This window comes from Ambystoma mexicanum, chromosome 1q (genome assembly GCF_040938575.1).
Source record: "Ambystoma mexicanum isolate Mex_15411 chromosome 1q, UKY_AmexF1_1, whole genome shotgun sequence".
NCBI lineage: Eukaryota > Metazoa > Chordata > Amphibia > Caudata > Ambystomatidae > Ambystoma > Ambystoma mexicanum.
In genome coordinates this window covers 938,967,965-938,989,452 of record NC_090922.1, presented here as the reverse complement: position 1 = coordinate 938,989,452, position 21,488 = coordinate 938,967,965, and the positions used below count along the sequence as shown (strand labels likewise).

The following is a 21,488-nucleotide window of genomic DNA, read 5'->3' as shown; positions in this document are numbered from 1 at the left end:
GGGCAGGGTGCCGTAACCAGTTCTTCACTGGATAAGGGTGCAGGCCTCTTGACCTCAGAGGACTGCTGTCCGTCGTTAACTGCACGAACGGTAAGTTCTGGGCACTTCAAATGTCTTAAAAGTCTTTTGTAATGATATCCCTTGTTTTGCAGGGTTCCGGCGATGGCGGATGGCGGGCTGATGAGAGTTGAGGATCGAACCCGCGTGAGGAATAGAAGCGCCTGGAAGCACGTAAGTAAGCGCTTGTAGCCTGCTTCACGATGCGCACTAACTGTCCCTTTTATCTTACAGGTACAAGTTCGGAGCTTTAGAGAAGCTGAAGGGTGCTGGAATACCCACTGGATTCGGCGTGGGAAGGAGTAATGGCACGTGAGTAATAAAGTTGCCCAATGTCTTTAAACGCACCTTCTTTTGTCTTTCAGATGCGGGATGCAGCGCCGAAGGCCTCCGGAGCGTGCGAAGAGCTGGTAAGCTTTTGTCTTTCAGATGCCGGAATGCAGTGCGAAGACCTCCGGAGACTGCGAAGAGTAGGTAAGCCTTTGTCTTTCAGATGCCGGAATGCAGCGCGAGGCGTTGGTGACAGCCGATGGACCAGGTAAGAGATGCGCTGCCACTGAAGACCGTAGTGCTAACCTGTTCTTTCTTTGTCTTTACAGGTGCTGCTGAAGACTGGATTCCAGGATGGTAAGCCTTTGTTCCCTTAGGCCCAGGATCAGAAGCAGAAGACACGATGAGCGTTCTGCTGCAGAGGTTGCAGAATAACGCAAAGCAAGATTCATCCATCGGGTGTGGTTTAAATAGCCTCCTGTAGTGCTTAGGTATCTCCTTCCACAGTCACGCCTAGGTAAGAAAAGAGTTCCTGCTTTCCAGAAGAGTTCCAGTGTTCTGAACCTAGGGAGTGGCTCCTGCCCCACCCAACAGGAAAAGTAGTCCCAAACAGAAGAGGATCAGGGGTTCAACTGGCAGGTAAGTAAGCAGCATGGTCTGCTGCAGGTAAGTCCACCCAAGCATTATGAGCCCGGCGCTTCCAGCGCTGGGACTGGGCATCTTTATGAGCCTGGTGCCACTGGCGCCAGGACAGGGTCCAAAAGGTCCCAATTGGGACTGGCTGGCACTCGGAACCGGGGTTATGGGTCTGCTTCCAAGGGAGTCGGGCAAGTCCTGATCTTTTGGAAGCAGAGATCATGACAGCCACGCACCTCCAGTCGGACCAGATCTCCATCTACCACTTTGATCTCTGACTCTCGGAAGCAGCACTCACCCCATACAGACCCTTCATCACAGAACCGAACAGCCTACACCTGCCAGCTCAAAGCTTAAAAGTTAGAAATAGTGAAGGCAAAAAAATCCTATTAATGGATGTGACGAATCCCTAGATGTCATAACTTCGCCCCAAGGATGAGCCCCTTCCCATGAGGCCAGGATGGTGAGGCCGCTACACAACAGTCGCCCTGGGGGTGTTACACAGCGGGAGGATCTCATAGGGAGAGATTTCCCCTCTGGGAACAGCGATGACTATCTAGGCTATGGCCTGGGACACCACACAACAACCACACATCCTCACTCTACTTTCTTCTCTTAGGAGAGCTCAAATTCATATAGAAAAAGTGACTGTTGTAAGACCCAAGACCGTGCCTATCTGGGGAGTACTGGGATCAAAAAGAGCATACTAGACCCAAGTAGATCTAGGACTGAGACCAGTTGGCCCTGCAGAACGATGATCACACCCGGGAAACAGAAGGACGACTTAACCTTTCCATCAAGAGTATGCTTACAACATAGTATAAAGGTCGACACAGGACTAGACCTTTTGTTGAATCCAGCCGCAGGAGGCATTGGGTGCCTGAAATCTGCGGCGTGGGAGATTCGGATCCTGCCAGGAGCCGATGCAGAATGGAGGAATGAGGCAGGGAGCCGCAAGACTTCATGGAGGGCTTTGCACAAGCGGAGCCGCATCAGCTGCTCAGAAGAAGGGAATCTGAGCAGCCCGAGAATAGGAGGCGCCAGATGATCACATACGCTGCCGACGAGGGCCCGGTGAAGCAGGGAGGCAGAGTCCAGCCCCAGGAAGCCCCGGCAAGGTACAGAGTCCTGAAGCAAGGTAATGGGCGGTACGGGAAAGGGGCACAGGGACAGTCACCAGGTGGGTGGAGGCATCCCCTTCCTGGCCTAGCAGCAAGCATTGTGGCTACAGGCTCACCAGAGGGGCACAAATGCTTGAAGGTGGCACGCAAGATATATAACGGGGGGTAGGGAAAACTCCAACAAACAGCAGGGTCTGGGATCCTAACAGTTATCTTCCTTGTGGCAGTACTTGGCAGGAGAGGGAACCAAGTCTGCCAAATTCCAAGGACTGAGAAATATGGGTCTGGAACCGCAACCAAACCAGGAGGAAGATACAAATCATCTTCCTCGTGGCTGTACCTAACAATTGAGGAGACCAAATGGTCTATACTGGCGAAACTTGGGTCAAGGATCATACTTTGATAGTGATATTTTATTTCTATCGCGCTCGTACACAAGTGCTTCAGAGTGCGACAAGGCAAGGGAGGGGAACAGGGGAGAACAAAACAACGATTTTACTAGGCCCAGTGACATTGGGAACGTGCAAGTGCATGTGAGAGGGGAAGGGGAAACGTGCATGGAAGGGGGGAGAAGTGGAGAGTGCAGAGAAAAGGAGAAACAGATAAATTAATAATAAATAAATAATAAAGGCAACAAACGGTGGTAGTGCAGCCAGCAATTGGCAAGTGCTGGGTTTAAGTCAGCAGACAGTGTAGGACTGATAAGTGCAGGAAGAAAAAAGGCTGTATGGGTACAGATACAGACCCCAGTGTAAGGGGTGGCCCGGAGGCAGTGCGGGAGGTGCCAGGGTGAGCAGGTACCTGGGCCCAGAGGAAAGAGGGTGGCTAGGTGCACGGTGCCAAGAGAGAACAGATCAGCAGGGGAAAGAGGGAATGAAGGCAGAAGCAAAGAGGAAGTTCTTGAGGTGCTTCCGGAACCAGAGATGGTTCTTCTCAAGTTTTAGAGTGGCTGGGAGTCTGTTCCAGAGGGAGACCCCAGCCAGAGACGGAGATCTATCCCCAACTCGTTTCTTGCACATGAACTGTTGAGAAAGAAGGAAAACAGTGAAACAAGGAACATCAGGGGAAGGGAGTCATTCCTCCAGAGTATAGCTGAGGGTAAAGTGAAAGTGAAACAAAGATACCAGGAGACGGGAGTCATTCTCCTGGTAGTGTTGCATCCACAGGGATTAGCCAAGAAGCCTGTGGAAGGGAGTGATTCCCCCAGGTTGCCACAGTCCAGAGAAGGGGAGTAATTCTCTTGACCATTAAGAGAAATCCGTACGGAACCTTGAGACCAGGGGAAGGGAGTCATTCCCCTTGGAGTGAAGAAACTGTACTTTCGGATGGTGGTTTATAGGATGGGCGTCCTTTGTTTCTGAAGTAATGGGACCAGTGCAAGGGAGTTATGCCCCCTGGCTAGGAACCTGCAACCAGAACTGCGCCACCCAGTACAGGAGAAGGGAGTCATTCTCCTAGAACAAGAACATTGACGCAACTTCTTGTTTAGTTATAAGTGCTCGGGACAAAATTGGAGATTTTGACACAAGATGGTGAACTCTTTTTAGTTTTTCAAGGACTTTCTGACAGACCCCCTTAGTATTTTAGTTGAGGCAGGGAAACCCCTCATAAAAAGTTGGGTTTTCTCTCTATTTTCATGGTGAATAAAGGTCTGTAACAATCACTATGCCACCTGTGTCTCAGTCTCTTCCTTCTGCCCCCTTACATGAAACAGAATCACACATGCTCCAAACTCCTATAGGGAACTCCACAAGCTTATCTCTGAATTCAGTGCCCTTGCATGCACTGCCTCCTCTGCCACCCACACCAAACACTCTGTGACTCCCTCTAAGACCACTTCCACAACATAGCCCAAGAAAGAAACCTCACCATCATAAGCTAATCAACTGAACAGCCTACACTCAACTATGCCATTTTGCCCAGGAGGATCACTTCAGGTTTTTTTCGGTTGTTTGACCTGAGTGATGGCCTCAACCGCAGTGAGTACTTCCTCCCAGAAGACCTGAACAATGGGGCAGTCTCACCACATGTGCAGGTAAGTACCTTGCAACCCACACTTTCGCCAGCAATATGGGTCCAACGAGTATTGGATGGAGTGGAGCCGTACTGGAAGATAGTACCAACGGAGAAGCAGTTTAAGGGCACATTGTTGGTTCGTGACACAGATCGAGGTGGAGTAGCTTCCGGTCCAGATGTCCACCCAAGTGTGGTCATCTATTGGGTGTCACAGGTCTGTTTCCCATAGTGACATGTATGTGGGGCGGAGAGCCAGCATGTCATCCGGCAGCAACTTGTATAGTTTGGACGTGCCCACCTTCCCCCCAGTTAGCCACTCTTGCCAAGAGTTCAATAGGACCGAGGTTCTGTGTGGCTCTTTGTCGAACTAGCGGGTGCATGTACTAGTGTCATGATCTCTGCTTCCAAAAGGTCAGGGTTTTCCCAACTCCCTTGGAAGCAGATCCATAACCCAGGTTCCGAGTGCCAACCAGTCCCAATTGGGACCTTTTGGACCCAGTCCTGGCGCCAGTGGCACCAGGCTCATAAATATGCCCAGTCCCAGCGCTGGAAGCGCCAGGCTCATAATGCTTGGGTGGACTTACCTTCAGCAGACCATGCTGCTTACTTGCCTGCCAGTTGAGCCTCTGATCCTCTTCTGTTTGGAACTACTTTTCCTGTTGGGTGGGGCTGGAGCCACTCCCTAGATTCAGAACACTGGAACTCTTCTGGAAGGCAGGAACTCTTTTCTTACCAGGAACTCTTTTCTTACTTAGGCGTGGCTGTGGAAGGAGACACCTAAGCACTACAGGAGGCTATTTAAACCACACCCGGTGGATGAATCTTGCTTTGCGTTATTCTGCAACCTCTGCAGCAGAACGCTCATCGTGTCTTCTGCATCCGGTCCTGGGCCTAAGGAAAAAGGCTTACCATCCTGAATCCAGTCTTCAGCAACACCTATAAAGACAAGAAAGAACAGGTTAGCATTCCGGCATCTGAAAGGCAAAGGCTTACCATCCTGAATCCAGTCTTCAGCAACACCTATAAAGACAAGAAAGAACAGGTTAGCATTCCGGCATCTGAAAGGCAAAGGCTTACCTACTCTTCGTGCGCTCCGGAGGTCTTCACACTGCATTCCGGCATCTGAAAGACAAAACAAGGTGCGTTTAAAGACATTGGGGAACTTTAATACTCACGTGCCATTGCTCCTTTCCACATCTAATCCAGTGGGTATTCCGGCACCCTGCAGCCGCTCCGAACTCGTACCTGCAAAATAAAAAGACAGTTAGAGCGCATAGTGAAGCAGGCAACAAGCGCTTACTTACGTGCTTCCAGGCGCTTCTATTCATCACACGGGCTCCATCTTCAACTCACTTCAGCCCGTCATCCGCCATCGCCGGAACCCTGCAAAACAAGAGACATCATTACTAAAGACTTTAAAGACATTTGAATGACTCGAAACTTACCGTTCGTGCAGTAAACGACGGACAGCAGTCCTCTGAAGTCAAGAGGCCTGCGCTACCTATCCAGTGAAGAAACTGGTTACAGCACCCTGCCCCGAGGCAGATGGAGAGCTCGGCATTCACTTAACTAAGGTGAGAGCGTTAACCTTTGGGGGTCTACAGGAGAGGAGAAGAGGAAAGAGATAGGGACACCCCAATAACCCCAGTTCATTAACCCCATATTTTCTATCTGCAGACATCTTACTCTACACGTCAGGCATACAGTGCACAGAGGTCCAGCCCAAAGAGCCAACCGGGTGCTACAAATCACCTTTGAAGATACGGTAGTCGCCCAGTCAAGACCGACGCCTCTGCGAGAATCAGGTGAGCGTTACAACTAGTGACTAAGTTAGGCATAGACAGAATCGGTCTTTCTCGGCCAGCTGAAATGGTCCCTTACAGCTCTCAAATGTATGTGGCTGGCCGTTTTCAAATAGTTGTGCCAAGGTCTGTAATCCTACCCTCGACCAATTCTTAAAGGTCGTAGGGTGCATATCTGGAGTGAAGATCAGATTGTGAAAAATCGGGGTATTCGAGCCCAAGCAACTCGGGGTGCCTTTATATTTCATTGGCCAGTCCCACGTTTTCACAGTGTATTTTGTGGAGGAGAATTGCGATCAGGATGGGGGGATTACAGGAGGGAACCCAGAGGCAGCGGCAGCCTTGATGTTCAATATCCATCCATTTCGGAGTGCAGGGGTCCTCTGGGGAGAGCCACGCCTGGAATCGCAGCAGTTGTGAAGCAGCATAATATTTGCGTACGTTAGGAAACCCCAACCCTCCTAACCAGGCTCTGCCCATCATTACCCTTTTAGGAATTCTGGCTTGCTTACCCTTCCATATAAACCATAGCATTTTCTGCCGTAGGGCTGGGACAGGCAGAGTGATACAAAAGTAGGGGAACCGCAGGAGAAGGTTCATTTTACAGGCCGTAATCTGCCCCATTAGCGGTCATCTCGTGGGCGGGCCACTTCTTTAGGTCTATTTCCAGTGCTTGAAAAAAAGGATGATTGTGTCGACTGCCAGTCGCTTACGTCCAGAGCCTTTTGGGAGCGCAAGAAGAAACTGTTGGTTGGTAAGGTGTCCAAGCCCGGAAGTCGAGGTCCACTGGGTGTTCGACAGACGATTCGAGGGGCGACTCTCTGCATCGTCGTCATAAGTCTAGGGGTTCTCGGTCCCAGAGTGGGTCCCGCCACTCCTCTGCCTCTTCGAGGCACTCCCGGAAGCGCCGTCATCGGTCGCTTTCCCCGTCCTCGTCCGAGGACTCCGCCCGTCGGCAGTCGTTTATCCCACCAAGCATGCGACTCCGGAGGAATGGGCTTCCTTCGGTAAGAAAATGCTGGCGATTCTTGAATCGCAGGGCACCAGTCCGTCAGCGCCTCCGAGTGGGGTCGGGCGCGACCGTACTAGAGACACCGCTCGTACGCCTTCGGGCTCGGGTGGTCGGCACGATTCGCGGGAAAGGTCCCGCTCGGACAAGGGGAATCGTTCTAGTCATGCCCGTTCCAGGTCCTGGTTCTCAACGTGCTCGAGACCGTGTGCACCTGTGACGTCTTCGAAGAAGACGTTGACGCCTCTGGCGCCGAGGTCGTCGAGGGACTCTCGAGGCTCCGCCTCCGAGGAAGTCGTCGACGCCATCTGCGCCCAGGCTGTCGAAGGACACGCTCAGGGCTCCGCCCTCGAGTCCTGTGTCGACGCCGTCGATGTTGTCGGCGCCGCGTTCGGCGTCAACGCCGATTCACTCGACGCCTTTCGAGGCTGTTTCGACGTGGGTACCCCGGGGTATGGTGGAACCCCCTAGAAAGGCTCTGGCCAAGCATGGCTTTGTTCCCCATTCTGCGCCCACTTTCCACCATCTTCATTACATTTCGGAGGTGGATGAGGGCTGTTATGATGGCATGGTTCCTCTGTGCCAGATGAGATTATCTCGGGACATAGTCAGATTGAGGACCTGCGTCAGTCACTGCACGACGCCAGTGGTCTAGACAGCTCTCCGGAGGTGGAGTTTTGTAGGCCTGAGCCTGGCACACATGCCGACTCCTCGTACCGGCGCCTTATGTCAAGGGTCACGAGTACTTGGGGTGGTCTGCTCCCCCAGGGGATTTTCTTCAGGATGACCTCATGGATATCCTCGACCAAGGTCCACCAACTGACCCGGTACTGGCGTTCCATATGACTCTACAGAGGAGGGTGGCGGCGGCTTGGACGGCTCCGGAGAGTCTCCTGGCAGTGGGCAAGTCTTTGCCGCGAAAATACCACCCAGCCAGTAGCGACCCCTGCTACTTGACCACGCACCCCACTCCGGAGAGTTTGGTGGTGCAGGAGGCTACGGCCCCAGCAAAGCAGGCGGCATATCCTACCATCCCTCCTGATAGGGACGACAAACGTTTTGATGGTTGGGCGAAGAAAGTGTTTTCTTCAAGGGGTATGGCTCTTCAGGCTGCCAACTCCGTATGTGCCTTGTCACGTTTCACGCACACTCTGTGGAACTGTTTCCTTAGCGGCTGAACATATTCCCGAAGGGGACGAACGGGATGGTTTTCTTGCTATGGTCCAGGATGGCAAGGATGCCATGTGTGAATCGGTTCAGTCGGATTTGGACATGGCAGATTGCGTCAGCCGGTCCATGGCTGTGAGCACCGTAATACGCAGGTTTGCGTGGTTGCGGAAGTCGGGGTTTGCTCCTGATGTGCAAGCCCGGCTCCTCAACATGCCCTTTGTTGATGTCCATCTTTTTGGCCGCAAGGCTGACGAGAGCCTTGAGAGGTTGCAGACCTCAAAAGCTGCAGCGAAGTCGTTGGGTGCTGCAGTTCGCCAACCTCTGCCTTTTCGTCCTAGGGGACAGCAATGGAGAGGAGGTTCCTTTTGTTATTACTCATTCTTTGGTAAAGCGAAAGGAGCTGCTAGTCAAAGGGGTCACCGTAGGAGTGCCAGAGGTGGAAAACAAGGTACTCGAGGTGCTAAGGCCGCTCGGGCTGTTGCCTCTTTGCCCTCAGGCTACGCTGCAGCCGCTTCAGCTCAGTCATGAGGCCATGTCCCATGGTTCGCTGGTTGGGGGAAGGCTGGCGCAGCATCTTGTCGAATGGTGTGCCATTACTTCAGATGTGTGGGTTCTGGAGATCATAGCCCACGGCTACTGTCTTCCTTTCCGGCAGAGGCCTCACGACAATCCACCAGGGAACCTCTCTTTGAAGAGTCCGGATCGGCTCCTTGCGCAGGAAATTCAATCCCTGCTGGAGAAAGGCGCTATAGAACTGGTGCCTGTAGCGGAGAGGAACACGGGATGGTATTACCCTTATTTTTTTATTTCAAAGAAAGACGGGGGATTGAGACCCATCATGGACTTGTGCGGTTTGAACAGACTCCTCAGGAAGGACAGGTTCAAGATGGTTACTCTTTCTCAAGTCCTTCAGGCCCTTCAACTTCAGGACTGGTTGGTGTCTCGACCTCAAGGACGCTTATTTTCATGTGCCGATCCATCCAAAGCACAAGAAGTACCTGAGGTTCGCGGTTGGCGACTCGCACTTTCAGTTTCGGGTCCTGCCATTCGGATTGACCTCCGCCCGAGGGTCTTCACCAAGCTCATGGAGGTGGTGGCAGCGCATCTCGGGAAAGGTGAGATTCACGTCTACCCCTACCTGGACGATTGGTTGATCAGGGCGGACTCTACCGAGCAAGTCCTGGATCATCTGTCCGTCACATGCCACTCCCTCTACAAGCTGGGCTTCTCCCTCAACTTAAAGAAGTCCCACTTGACTCCAACTCGGAGGCTCCAATACATCGGAGCAGTGCTCGACATGTCCCTGGGGCAGTTTTTTCCTCCCCAGGTGAGGGCTCATCACATTCAGCAGATGGTGCACAAGTTTCAACATGCCCAGAGTCTCCCAGCGTTCAAGTTCTTGAGGTTGCTCGGCCTAATGGCATCCTGCATTCTTCTGGTGCCAGAGGCTCGACTGCGGATGAGATCTTTGCAGTGGCCACTCAAGATGCAGTGGTCACAATCCTCCGGCAGGTTGTCGGACCCCGTTCAGGTGCTGCCCTCGGTCGGCCAGGACCTTCTGTGGTGGGCTGTCGAAGGCAATCTGATGAAGGGGGCTCTGTTTTAGGTCCCCTTTTGACGATCGTGACGGACACATCCCTCACGGGATGGGGAGCTCATGCCAACGAGTTGACAGTCAGCGGTCGTTGGTCTCCGTTGGAGTCCAGACTCCATATCAATCTGTTGGAGCTGAGGGCCGTCAGGCTTGCCCTGAAGGCTTGTCTGCCGACTGTGCGAGGAAAGACTGCCCTGATCCTGACGGACAACACAGTGGCCATGCACTACCTCAACAAAAAGGGGGGGGGGCAGGGTCACTTCCTCTGTGCAGGGAGGCGATGCAGCTCTGGTTCTGGGCCATCCAGCAGGAAGTTTCGATCTCGGCAATCCATCTGGCCAGAGACAAAAACGAGACGGCGGATGCTGTCATCAGGCAGACCGCGATCTCTCACGAGTGGGAGCTGGCTCAGGAGATTCTCCTGGAGATCTTCGCCCTTTGGGGGACGCCTCAAGTGCATCTCTTCGCCTGCAGTGTCACCCGGAAGTGCGAAAGGTTCTGCTCGCAGGAATTTCCTCCAAGAGGAGCCTTAGGAGACGCTTTCGTGGTGGAGTGGTCCTTCCCACTGCTGTACGCGTTACCTCCAGTCCCCGTCATCCCGCAAGTGCTGCGGAGGTTACGCAGGTTCGGTTCCCGGATGATCCTCATTGCTCCGGCATGGGCCCGGAGGAGGTGGTACCCGGACCTTCTCGACTTGTCCATCTGCCCTCCATGTCGTCTTCCCTACTGAGACGATCTGCTCTCACGGGAGGGAGGGGTCAGGTTCTCCATCGAGAGGTCAGATCTCTCAACCTTCACCCTTGGCTTCTGAAAGTGTGAGGTATAAGGATTGGGACCTCCCTGAAGACGTGATGGAGGTGTTGCTTTCGGCCAGACGGCCTGCAACAAAGTCCCTGTACCGTTGCCATTGGAGAAAGTTCTGCGACTGGTGCAGGGTTAAGAATGTGGATCCTTTTTCCTGTGACATTGCTGTAGTTCTGTCTTTTTTGCTTTCTTTGGCCCACAGGGGCCTGCCAGTGGGCACTGTTAAAGGTTACCTGGCGGCGCTGTCCATATTTAAGCGCTCGTCTGAGGAGTGTTCTTATTTTAAAATTCCTTTAATTTCTCAGTTTCTGAAAGGGCTCACTAATGTGTTCCCTCTGTCACCTTTCCAGGTGCCCGGTTGGGATTTGAACCTTGTTCTCAAGTTTCTGATTGGTGCTCCATTTGAGCCTTTACAGTCTTGCCCTTTGAGACTGCTTACTCTTAAAACTGTATTTTTAGTTGCGGTCACTTCCGCTCGCAGAGCGAGTTACAGGCACTTTCAGTTAAGCCACCCTTCACTGTGTTTCATAAGGACAGGGTTGTCCTTGGAGTTCATCCTTCCTTTCTTCCGAAGGTGGTGTCGGAATTTCATTTGAGCCAGAAGGTCATTCTTCCTGCATTTTATCCTCCTCCGCATTCTGGCAAGGACCAGGAGAGGCTCCATAGGTTAGACCCTAGGAGAGCTTTAAGTTTCTACATTTCACGCATGTCCCGGGTCAGAGTGGACGATCAGCTCTTTATTGGTTACACTGGAAGGCGTTTGGGACAAGCTGTCACTAAGCAGACTTTGTCTAGATGGATTATCTTGACAATTTCTGAATGTTACCGCTTGGCGGGTAAGGACTAGGGGTATGGCTGCCTCTACTGCCCTGCAGAGGGTGTTCCTATTCGTAACATCTGTGAAGCAGCCACTTGGGCTTCGGTCCATACTTTTGTACGTCACTACTCCCTAGATTCTATCCATGGGCAGGATCTGGCCTTTGGCAAGGCGGTCCTTTACTCTGCAATTTGATTGGGCATTCTAAATTTGTATATTCTAAATTATTTTCCCACCTCCTTACATTGGTACTGCTTTGGGAGTCTGTCATAGATATGGAATACGTCGGAGGACCCAATCCCCTCGAAGAACAAGTTACTCTCTTACCTGGTAACGTTCTTTCGATGGGATGGTCCGACGACGTATTCCATATCGCTACCTCCCTGCCTACCCCCGCTACATAATTTGTGATTGCAGCTTACGTTTCCGCAAGGCTTTCTGTGGTCATGCTGGCAGAAGATTGGTGCCACACGTTCTGGGAAAAAACTACAACTGAGGCTATGGGCGTTGTGCGTCCTACTTATAACATCTGGTGACGTCGGCCATCGGAGGAGATCTTCGAGGACGGCGTATCAAGGTCAACGACGCAGGACGCAGACGCCGAAAGATTTTCCGAAATTACTGTCATAGATCTGGAATACGTCGTCGGACCATCCCATCGAAAGAACGTTAACAGGTAAGAGAGTAACTTGTTCTTTCGTAGGCCGACCGTGTCATCTGGAAGGAGGTGAGTTTCTTGTAAGAAAACCACTGAGCCGTTGAGGTGCAGACGTTGGAGAGTGGATTTGCGCTGGGCAGGAGCGTTTAGGCCCTCAATGTTGAGCAATTATAAAGTTCCGCTTCTGATGGGGTGGAGGTGTTGCAGAAGAGTCCGATTCCACTGTGGGAGAGGGGAGGGTCCAGGTTGGTCTTATCCGCCATCTAGTTCTGTCGTTGTCCCAACCCCAATCTGTAAACAGGCTTTTAACTTAGGATTCCAACTGTTAAATTGTAACACTAGAACAGCAGTGAGAACCCAACTTGTGAACAGTAACCATAACGTGGAACTGTAATCGCAGTATTTGCCCCATGGGCCTTTGGGCGCCATAGCACTCCTGGCCAGGCACAGGCCGCGTGAAGCCCGGGTCATGAAGGAATTCGGTTCCAAACATTTCCCGGGGTACCTGTGGGGGGCCGCGGGACAAGAAGCGGCTGCCAAAGTTCTGTCAGACAATTATCAAGTTTGTTGTGGGGAAGTTCCAGGCCTACGCCCCCTGGCCACCTTAGCCCAAGTATTACGTTTTGGGGGTTTCTCTTTTTGTTGGTGTTGAGTTTTTTGCAGGGGACTTCCTCCTCTGTATCAGGAGTGGCCACCCTCAGGATGTCTTCAGCTTCTTCCATTGTGCTTATGGTTCCGGTCATATCGCAAAAAATAAATTGTAAAGTGGCAGGGAACATCCAACGATACCAGACTTTTTGGTCCGCAAGAAATGTCATCAGGGGTCTGAGCACCCTCTGTATCTGCACCGTTGCCATTGGAAGGACCGGATAGATTTTCAGCAGTGCCCCCTGGAAAGTCAAATTTCCTTGTGTTTGACTAGCTGCCAGGATTTCTTGCTTGGTCGTGAAGAAGTGGACCCGCATGATCACATCTGGGGCATGTCCGAGGATAGGCCACTACGGGAACGCAGTCTGTGGGTCTAATGGAGGAGAAGCATTGCCTTGTCGCAGTGCGGCTGTAACCTCTGGAAGAGCCCTCCTATGTGGTTGGGAAGGGCTTGGTCTGGAATCGAGGTGGGCACCCCTTTGACCCAAAGGTTGTTTCTGCGGGCTCTGTTCTCCATGTCCTCATGTTTGCTTTCCATCACTTGGCTTTTCCCCTCCAAGACCTAGATCCTGCGCTGAAGCTCGGACACCAGCGCGGATTGGTTGGTCGCATGGTCTTCTACTTCTTCAAGCCTCTGTTCCACCTCCAGGACCTGCTGGCCTAAGCGGTCCACCTTCGATGAGATTTCTGCCGTACAACTGTGGAATTTCACTAATTTCAGACATAAGTCTTCCCTCGTTGCTATTTGACCTGTGGGGTGTTCCAGTGAGTGGGTTTGGGTTTTTGCTGCTTCCATTTTTTTGCTTCTATTCAGGGTTGGAAAAGTGTTGCAATGTATGCATTTTTCGGAGTCTTTTTGTTTCTACGTTGCTGAAGCTGCTTTGGGGCTCCCTCTGCTTGTCCGCCCTGAGGTGGTGTTGCTGCGACTGTGACCTCTGCAGGCTAGGGAAGGTCCGCGCTCTGGCTCCGGTGTGCCCCTCTGTTGGAGAGCTCCAGCCCCCGGGGAGACAGTGGGTGAGGTCCAGGACCCTGCCTGACAGGACCCTGTGATTGAAGCGTAGCTGGATTCACAGGCGGCCCCTCCTCAGTTTTCTTAGCTTTGCAGGCCTCTTGGGGTTGGGCCAATAGGGTGGTATGTTGCACTCTCCTCCACGTACCTAGTATGCACTCCCCCGAAGTTGCCCATGCGTGGGTTTGTCAATTGTGGCCTGCCTCCCCTCTGGCGAGCGTTGATACGCAAGAGTGAGCTGGAAGACCCTCGCCTCTGCAGGGTGCTGCCGGGTACATGCACCGGGGGGGCAGGAAGAAGCATCCATGACTTGGGGGCCTCCCCAGTGGGTGATTGCACGCCGGTGAGTGTTTCCAGTCAGCTTTGTACAGTGGGCCTTTTTCTTTAGGCTGTGTGCCCTCTGGGGTAGAGGGCCGGGCCCTGGGAGCCACGCTGATCCTGCGAGAGGCAGCAATTTTGGATGAGCACCGCCGTGGCTGTGTTGGGGCTGCCTACTCTAATTCCTCGGATCCCAGGTGGCAAATCTTACCACCTTCCCCAGTTCCTCACCTTAAGTTCCCATACCATATCCTGACGGTGGCTGGGGCCAAGCAGCTTTGGAACCGGCAGATGACATATATTGTCCCAGGCTTCTCGAGTAGGCTAACACAGAAGTGTCCGCATTGCTGGCGCTTCAAGCCAAGCCCAGATTTGCATTACTTTTTAAATATTTGTCGAAAAAAATGTTTTGTATTCTCACACAGAGGCCTTCATATTCTAGTATTTATTAATTTAACAAGCATGACAGGACAGAGAACAAGGATAACATCTTTGACTTGTCACAATGTCAGCAGCATGTCCTAATGTCTGCAGAGTTGTGTATTTACTAAATACTGCCACTAAAGTCCACCCTGGGAAGTTGTACAAGCTGTAGTTTTGTTTTTGCTTTGAGTCTGTATTAACTGCATGTGCTTTATTTTCTTTAGAGTAACATGGTGTTCAACATGTATAAGAATCTGATATCCATTTGACTTAGTAATGAAGCTATTACAGTGTACCTGTCTGCTATTGAATGTACAGGGTGCATCTTGCCACACTTCCACGTATAGTAGCGGTTCTAAAGCCTATTTAACTGGTTTAAGGTGAAAAATTGAGATGCGACTGCAAGGCATAAAATAAGCAGGGTCGCATAGTGATTTTCTGTAAAATGATGCTACTACATCATTTTACAGAAAGCGGATTTAAATTTGTCATGTGTTGCCACTAAAGTGCACTTCGCTTATTTCGAGTAAGTAAACTAAGTTTCTCTACCTGCAGGTCTAGTGGAATTTGTAGTAATCTGCAAGGCCTGACTCATCTAACTAGATGCATGCTTTGTGTTAACTCTCACAATAATTTTCATCCGAACACTATGGTTTTCATCATTGTTTTCTGCTTAATGTTGTGTTGGATAAATATTTTGTTAAGTCATTTGCAATTCACTGTTCTGGTAAGTTTAATACATCATCAGTTAAAAGGGAATTTAAGTTCAGTGTCCGAAGGGATTTTAAATAGTATTTGCCTTTGCGACAGCAAGTAGGGCTTTCCGGTGTTCAAGAGGTCTGAATTGACTACATTTACAATAGTAGCTATGTTATTGCACAAGTGATTAATGTTCAAAGTTAGAAAGAAACCTTGGTGCCAATACTGTTACACTTACTGAGTTGGCAGTAAGGGTACTACTTTGGAATTACTGATATCCTTTTTTTTTTGGACCATGGCAGTTAGACTTTTTTTTAAATGACGTATTTTCTGGTGAATACTGTAAAGGCTGGAGGGGTATCTGTACTTCTGCCCTCTATATGGCAGAGCAGAGGCACAGAGCACCCCAGCCAAGGTTCTCTATTGTGGTAGCAATGGACGAGTAACCAAGGCGTAAACTCTCAGGGGGTGATGCATGCTGGTTCTTAAGTACAGTGCGTCACCAAGCCCCCACAGAGGAATGTCCACACACTGTTATGTGCTAACACAGTTCTTTATATAAAGAATAAGGTTCCGAGATATATATACACAATAACACACTTTGTACTCTGGTAATTTTAATGTGGCAAATATATACAGTTTCTATGTGGTACCACACTTGACTTTAGATTCCTTTTAAAATGCATCAACTGCTGACAGTTATAAGATAGCATACACATCATGCAGTAAGGTCTATCAACATAGATCATAGGAAGTAAGGCAAGTTAGGTTAAACAACGGCAGAATGCTTTTCTTTAGCTACTGAGTCCCAATTCAGAGTGAGGATCCCCCACAACTGGGCAACCGGCAATAAATGTTTTAACAAGCCCAGTCCATTAATGTTTAATAAGTCTGGCTTCCTAGCCAAAAGGTTCAACCACCCCAAAGTACATGAGATGGAAGAGTTTCTTCAGCAGTTCGTCGACAGGTCCCTCAAGGGTGGACTCCCTTTAAAGCAGGAACCACAGGGCGTCGAGATCCTCGAAGAAAAGTGGAACACTGGCTTCGAGACAGCAGCTTCGACCTTCGCAGTGTTTTTCGACGATCGTTCGTGGAAGTCCTGGGAAGATGAGGCATGCGGTCCACCTCATTGCGAAGTGTTCGTTGTTGCAAAGAAGACTGTGATGGATGTAGGCCCAGCAGCAGGCGTCAGGAGATGCTTTGGCTGTCCTCTGGCCTGTCGGTGTTGCATCCGCAACACGTACCACGGGATAGCTTCGGCGATCGGGACTTAACCACGGCTTGGACTTCGGATCTTTAGTCAGTCAGTGTCCTCGCTACTTCTTTGTCGGCTTCGGGTGGCAGGGAAACACACCAGTGGACTCTCCCTGGTAGCAGTCAACCTAACTTTCTCCGACGGCACAAAGCGGTCGACGGTGATGGCAAGGGAGCCCTCGTTCAAATGTTCTTAAGCAAGGTGGAGCTTTGTGGCTTCGGTCATCGAGCAGCATGGCATCAAGTTTTCCCTGCAACTGGGCGACATGCTTCGACTGGCTTCCAGCGGTCACGGAAATCTTCAGAACCCTGGTCGACAGCAATGGACTTCGATGGGCTTGATGTCCAGGCACTTTCCTTCAGTATCCTTGGCGGACCCCTTCTCCAGTCGACAGCCTTTTGGGACTGACTTTCAGAGTTCCTCGAAGTGCAGCAGGTTTTGCACGATGGTCCCTCGTAGCTCCGGGAGAGATCTCCTAGCCAGGTCATCTCTCGGATCAGTCCTCAACAGACTCGACAACTTTTAGATTTTGTCAAAGGAAATGCAGCAGCAATTACTCTTCTTCCAGTTGGGCTTCAAGGTTGAGCTTAAACTTTCGACTTCAGCTTCTGAACAAATCGGTAAGTGAGAGGTCCCCAGATATTCATATCTGTCCCTCATGCTCTCTGGCTGAGCCAGGCTCAGTCAGCCAATCGCACAGAAGGCATTCATGCAGGCAGGCAGCCAATCAGGCTCACAAGCATTCATGCCATTCACCTCCACCCAGACACCCATAACAAGGAATGTGGATTGGTGCAAGCACCCAGCCTTTTAGCGCACCACACTGCATGCATGTCAGTTTCAGGCAGGGCTGTCTCATTCATTGTGTCACACATGCAGAAACAAGACACCCATAACATAGAATGAATATTGGTCACACACTCTATTGACACAGGTTCCCCCCTGCCCCCCCCACCCCCTCAGGGTATACCCACAACATACAGTCACTGGGAAGGCTGCAGCCAGTCTGGTCTGGACTTCCCCACAATACCATATACGTTCTTCCACGCACCAGCCAGTCAGGGGAAAGGACAGAGTCTGGGCTTACCAGACCTTTGGGGAAAAAAGGTAAGAGGCAATAGAAATCAAGATGTCACAGGGGCCAGAAATCCACTGATTCCTATGGCAGAGCCTGGGTATCCCAAAATGGAGGATACTCAGAGCTCCTGTCATATCAGCATGAAGCTGATATGACGTTGTATCATGTGGCTTCCCACACATAGCCCCCAAGCTCTGGAATGACCTCCCCAACTCTCTGAGCTGAACCATCCTTGCTCTCCTTTCGTAAATCCCTCAAAACTACGCTCTTTACTTAACCTGCGCGCTCCACCCTCCACCGCCTCCCTAATCTGTACCGCAAACGCTTTGATGTCTGTAATGTAACTAAAATAACGCTACTGTAAACATAATGCCTTTTAAAAATACCTTGTATGCCTAGACTGTAAAACAAAATGCCTTGTACTCTACTCAACCTTTCCTCTCTGTAACCAGACAAATGTTTTTTACTTGTAACAGCGCCACAATGCCCCCTCTGAGGCTGATTGCACCCTCTAAAAATCTGAATAAATAAAAAAAGCTGCCACCAGCCCATAGAACACACAGGTGCCCAAAAACATACACTAGGGGTACAAGGTTGTATCCCAACCCATGGCTGCCATAAGGGTATCCCAAGAGGAAAAGCTGCACTACCAGGGTCCCAACTGGACTCCTGTGCAGAAGACAACACAGAACACACATAAAGGAGTACAGGGCAAGGGCGTGGAGGCCCTGTCCCTCCAATGCATTTCCAGCATCACAACTACACAAACCTGAAGGACAGGATAGTGGTTGGCCACTGCAGTGTAACAGAAATGCTTTAATCCTCCTCTGACATGGCCACAGTCAAGCTTTTTATTCATGAAGGTCTTGAGCACATTGTTTATTAAGCAGCATAGTAGTGCTTCGTAAGAACAGTTCTGAGCATTAAATGTTTTCACCTGTTTCTTTTACACCCGTCACCCGTACGCTAATGGACATAGACTTTAATATAAACAGTGTGGTAACTACCATGCACCCTTATTTAAGTGGCAATGCTAGGAAACAGGGTGGGCATAGGTACAGTAAGTTATGTTACTGGGATTTAAACTGCACACCCGCTGAAATTTGCATGGTCTCCATGTGCTCTGACGGATTTGAAAGGGTGTTTTGATCTAGGTTAGTGGGGAGATCTCAGTTTATGCGTGCAGTTCAAAAGATCCGGACGTTGTGTGTTGGTCGGTTTCTAGCTGGTCTGTGTTGAGGGCCTGTAGCAAAATGGATTAAAGAAAATGTTTTTCAGAAGTTTATGGTGTCCCTATCACTAGTGGTGAGCAGATTTAAAAATGTGATTACTATGGGAATTACTATGTTGGTTGCACCGGTGTGAGGACCTTTACAATCTTAGGCAAAGGTAAATTTGCTCCCTTGTCTGTCCATCCCACAACAGTTTACTTTTGGCTCCTAGCTGGGGACAATCTGGGATAGGGGTGTCACGGTATTAGTTTCATGACGGTACGATAACCTTCTTGCCAAATGACGGTATATCATGGTTATCGCGGTATAGCAGGTGGAACTAACTAATCTTAACAAATATTTTCTAAAAGGTGCACACGCACTCTCTTTACGTTACAGCCTTTAGTTTACTTGCGGGCCAAAAGGTGTTTCGTAATCACGGACATGTTACCCTTTGGTATGGCAGCAGGAAATACCCACAGAGATGAGTGAATTTGGCAGTGTGACTTATTATTTGTAAATTCGATGATCGAACCAGGGAAATCCCCCATTGTCTTATGTTAATGTTAAACGACATTTGTACCGTGCACTATCACCACCGAAGTGGTCCCCTGGCGCTCTGGCGGCTCTGGAAAAGGGGAGGAGAGGGGGTGGGTTAGTGGGAATAAGCTGGAAAAGTGCAAGAGAGCAGTGATGTGCTGTTGGCAGCCTCAGCCCGGTGGGTCCGTTTGCTGAGCTTGGGGTGTTTTATGGTCCGTAGTCGTCGTGTGCTGTTGTGCAAGTCTATGTGTGGTTTGTTTTGTTGTTGCATTGTTGTGAAGTTTGTGCTGATTGCTGCGTTTAAGGCTTGTGGTTGTGTTTGGTTATAAGTTGAGATGTGTATGCAGATGGATGGAATTGTTAGTTGGTTGGTTGGTTGGCATTGCTGTCCTTGCAATTGTGGGATTCCATCTAGGTCCGGTACATGCTAACAGTCACATTTCTATCTAGATGCCGCGCAAGCTAAAGTTAAGAATTCCATACTAGTGTGGCACATGCTAACAGTCACATTTCTGACAAGATGTGACGCAAGCTGGGTTCAGAATTCTAAGTGTAGTGCATGCTAAGAATCACATATGCTAACAATCACATTTCTGAAATTCCATCTAAGTGTGGTATATGCTACCAATCATATTTCTATCTAGATGCAATTTTTATATACATATTTGGTCATATGTTTACCAAACATTATCCATTATAAATATATAAACCCAAAGCCGCCAACCCAAAGTAGACCCTTTTCCTTCTTGGCACTGTATTTATTTTTCCTATTGCTAACATATTGATTTTGTGTCAGGCACGTGTGGTTTATGGAATGGCATTAAAAACTGCTCCAACTGAAACTACTTGGCAGATGGCACATCCAACAGTGCAAGACCAAGACTTCGCAGTACTTGCTTACTGCAGCCTTTACAAATTAGATTGAAAAGCACACTTAACGGTATAAACAGTATACCGGTATAAAAAATGTGACGGTTATTATTGTTCAATTAATTGTTTCACGGTATCTTTAACGGTATACCGTTATACCTTTACATCCCTAATCTGGGACACACTATCAGTGGCTCCGGGAACTTTGTAGATGGCTGTCTAGTCCCAAAATAATCCCTTTAATTGTTCAAACTGGAATTTGGATTCCATTAACTGTCTGTCTTTATTTTCTTTGATATATTGTTTGTGTACTATTAGCACAATGTTTTATGCATCTTATCTTTTGTTTGTAGGTTGTGAAACTGAAACAAATAGAACACACACTGAATGAAAAAAGAATTTTGCAAGCAGTAAATTTTCCATTTTTGGTACGGTTGGAGTATTCATTCAAGGTAAACAGTTATATTTATATTGACTGTATTTACACAGTATTCTCTAATAAAGCGTGTGCATTGCCCCGTTTTGTTTGGAATTTCAGTATGAATGTATTTTTTAAATCTAGGGTTTTAATCCTTGTGGACACTACCCTGATTGTGTACAGGAAGGGAAATATACAACTGAGAGGCAAATTTAAAAAAAGAAATGGTGCGACAGTTCTTTTAATCTAGTGACAGCCGTAGTGGTTTTAGTGTTTAGGACGGTACAATTAAGTAGATAAAAGGTGCAAATAACTGGACTTTGTTGGATGTCTGTATACAAACATATGGATGCAAGTCGCTGCTTGATTTCATACCACTGTGGTGAAGTTGACACTAGTTTCCAGAAGCTGATCTTTTGTCATAGTGTGAAAATAGCCAACAATTCAGTTGTACTGTCGGTCTACAGTGCCTAGAACAACTTTACAATTGTACTGATCTCCGTTACTTTTAGCAACTGCACATCAAATGACTATAAACCGCCAGTCATACTAATGACTCCCTTTTTACTGGACTCTTGTGTTGTCACTCCAGTATGTGAGGAAAAAAGAGAAAAGCTGGTTTCCTTTCATAACATGTGAGCCCATACACACATAAGATTGCTGTCCCCATGCTTACATCCTTTTCTCTATGCTGCTTGGATTTGCTTTGTTCTGCATACTTATGCTGTTAGATTCCTTTCACTTGTCCTTTTTTACAGTTATCGTGGGCAGAATTTGTATTTCTACTATGCTTCAGGTCAAAAAGTGGGGTAAAAGGTCACAGGTTTCATCCCAAAGTAAACATGGAACCTGATTAGCCCCAAAATGAGTATATTTTCAAAAGGAACTGTGGTTGGGGACAATCAGCTGCAGAATATTCTGTTCTGTTGAAAGTTAATTATGGGTGCAGTATTGACTTTCCACAAGGTCAGGCTTGTATCTTGTGCACAGGATTGTCTTTCTTGTTGGTTGTCACCCACTTGTGATGTTGTGGCATGTGAAAGGCTTGGCTTCGGCACATATCGA

At 49.3% G+C, this 21,488-nt stretch overlaps 1 protein-coding gene across 3 annotated transcripts in view; it reads left to right on the top strand.

Annotated features, from left to right (window-relative positions):
- The window catches only part of PRKACB (protein kinase cAMP-activated catalytic subunit beta), a 1,065,959-nt gene that overhangs the window by 353,265 nt on the left and 691,206 nt on the right, over positions 1 to 21,488 (top strand). For all 3 annotated transcript variants that reach the window (XM_069641606.1, XM_069641607.1, XM_069641608.1), the window contains exon 4: positions 20,359 to 20,457. In XM_069641606.1, coding sequence (XP_069497707.1) covers positions 20,359 to 20,457 — 99 coding nt within the window. The remainder of the gene's footprint in view (positions 1 to 20,358; positions 20,458 to 21,488) is intronic.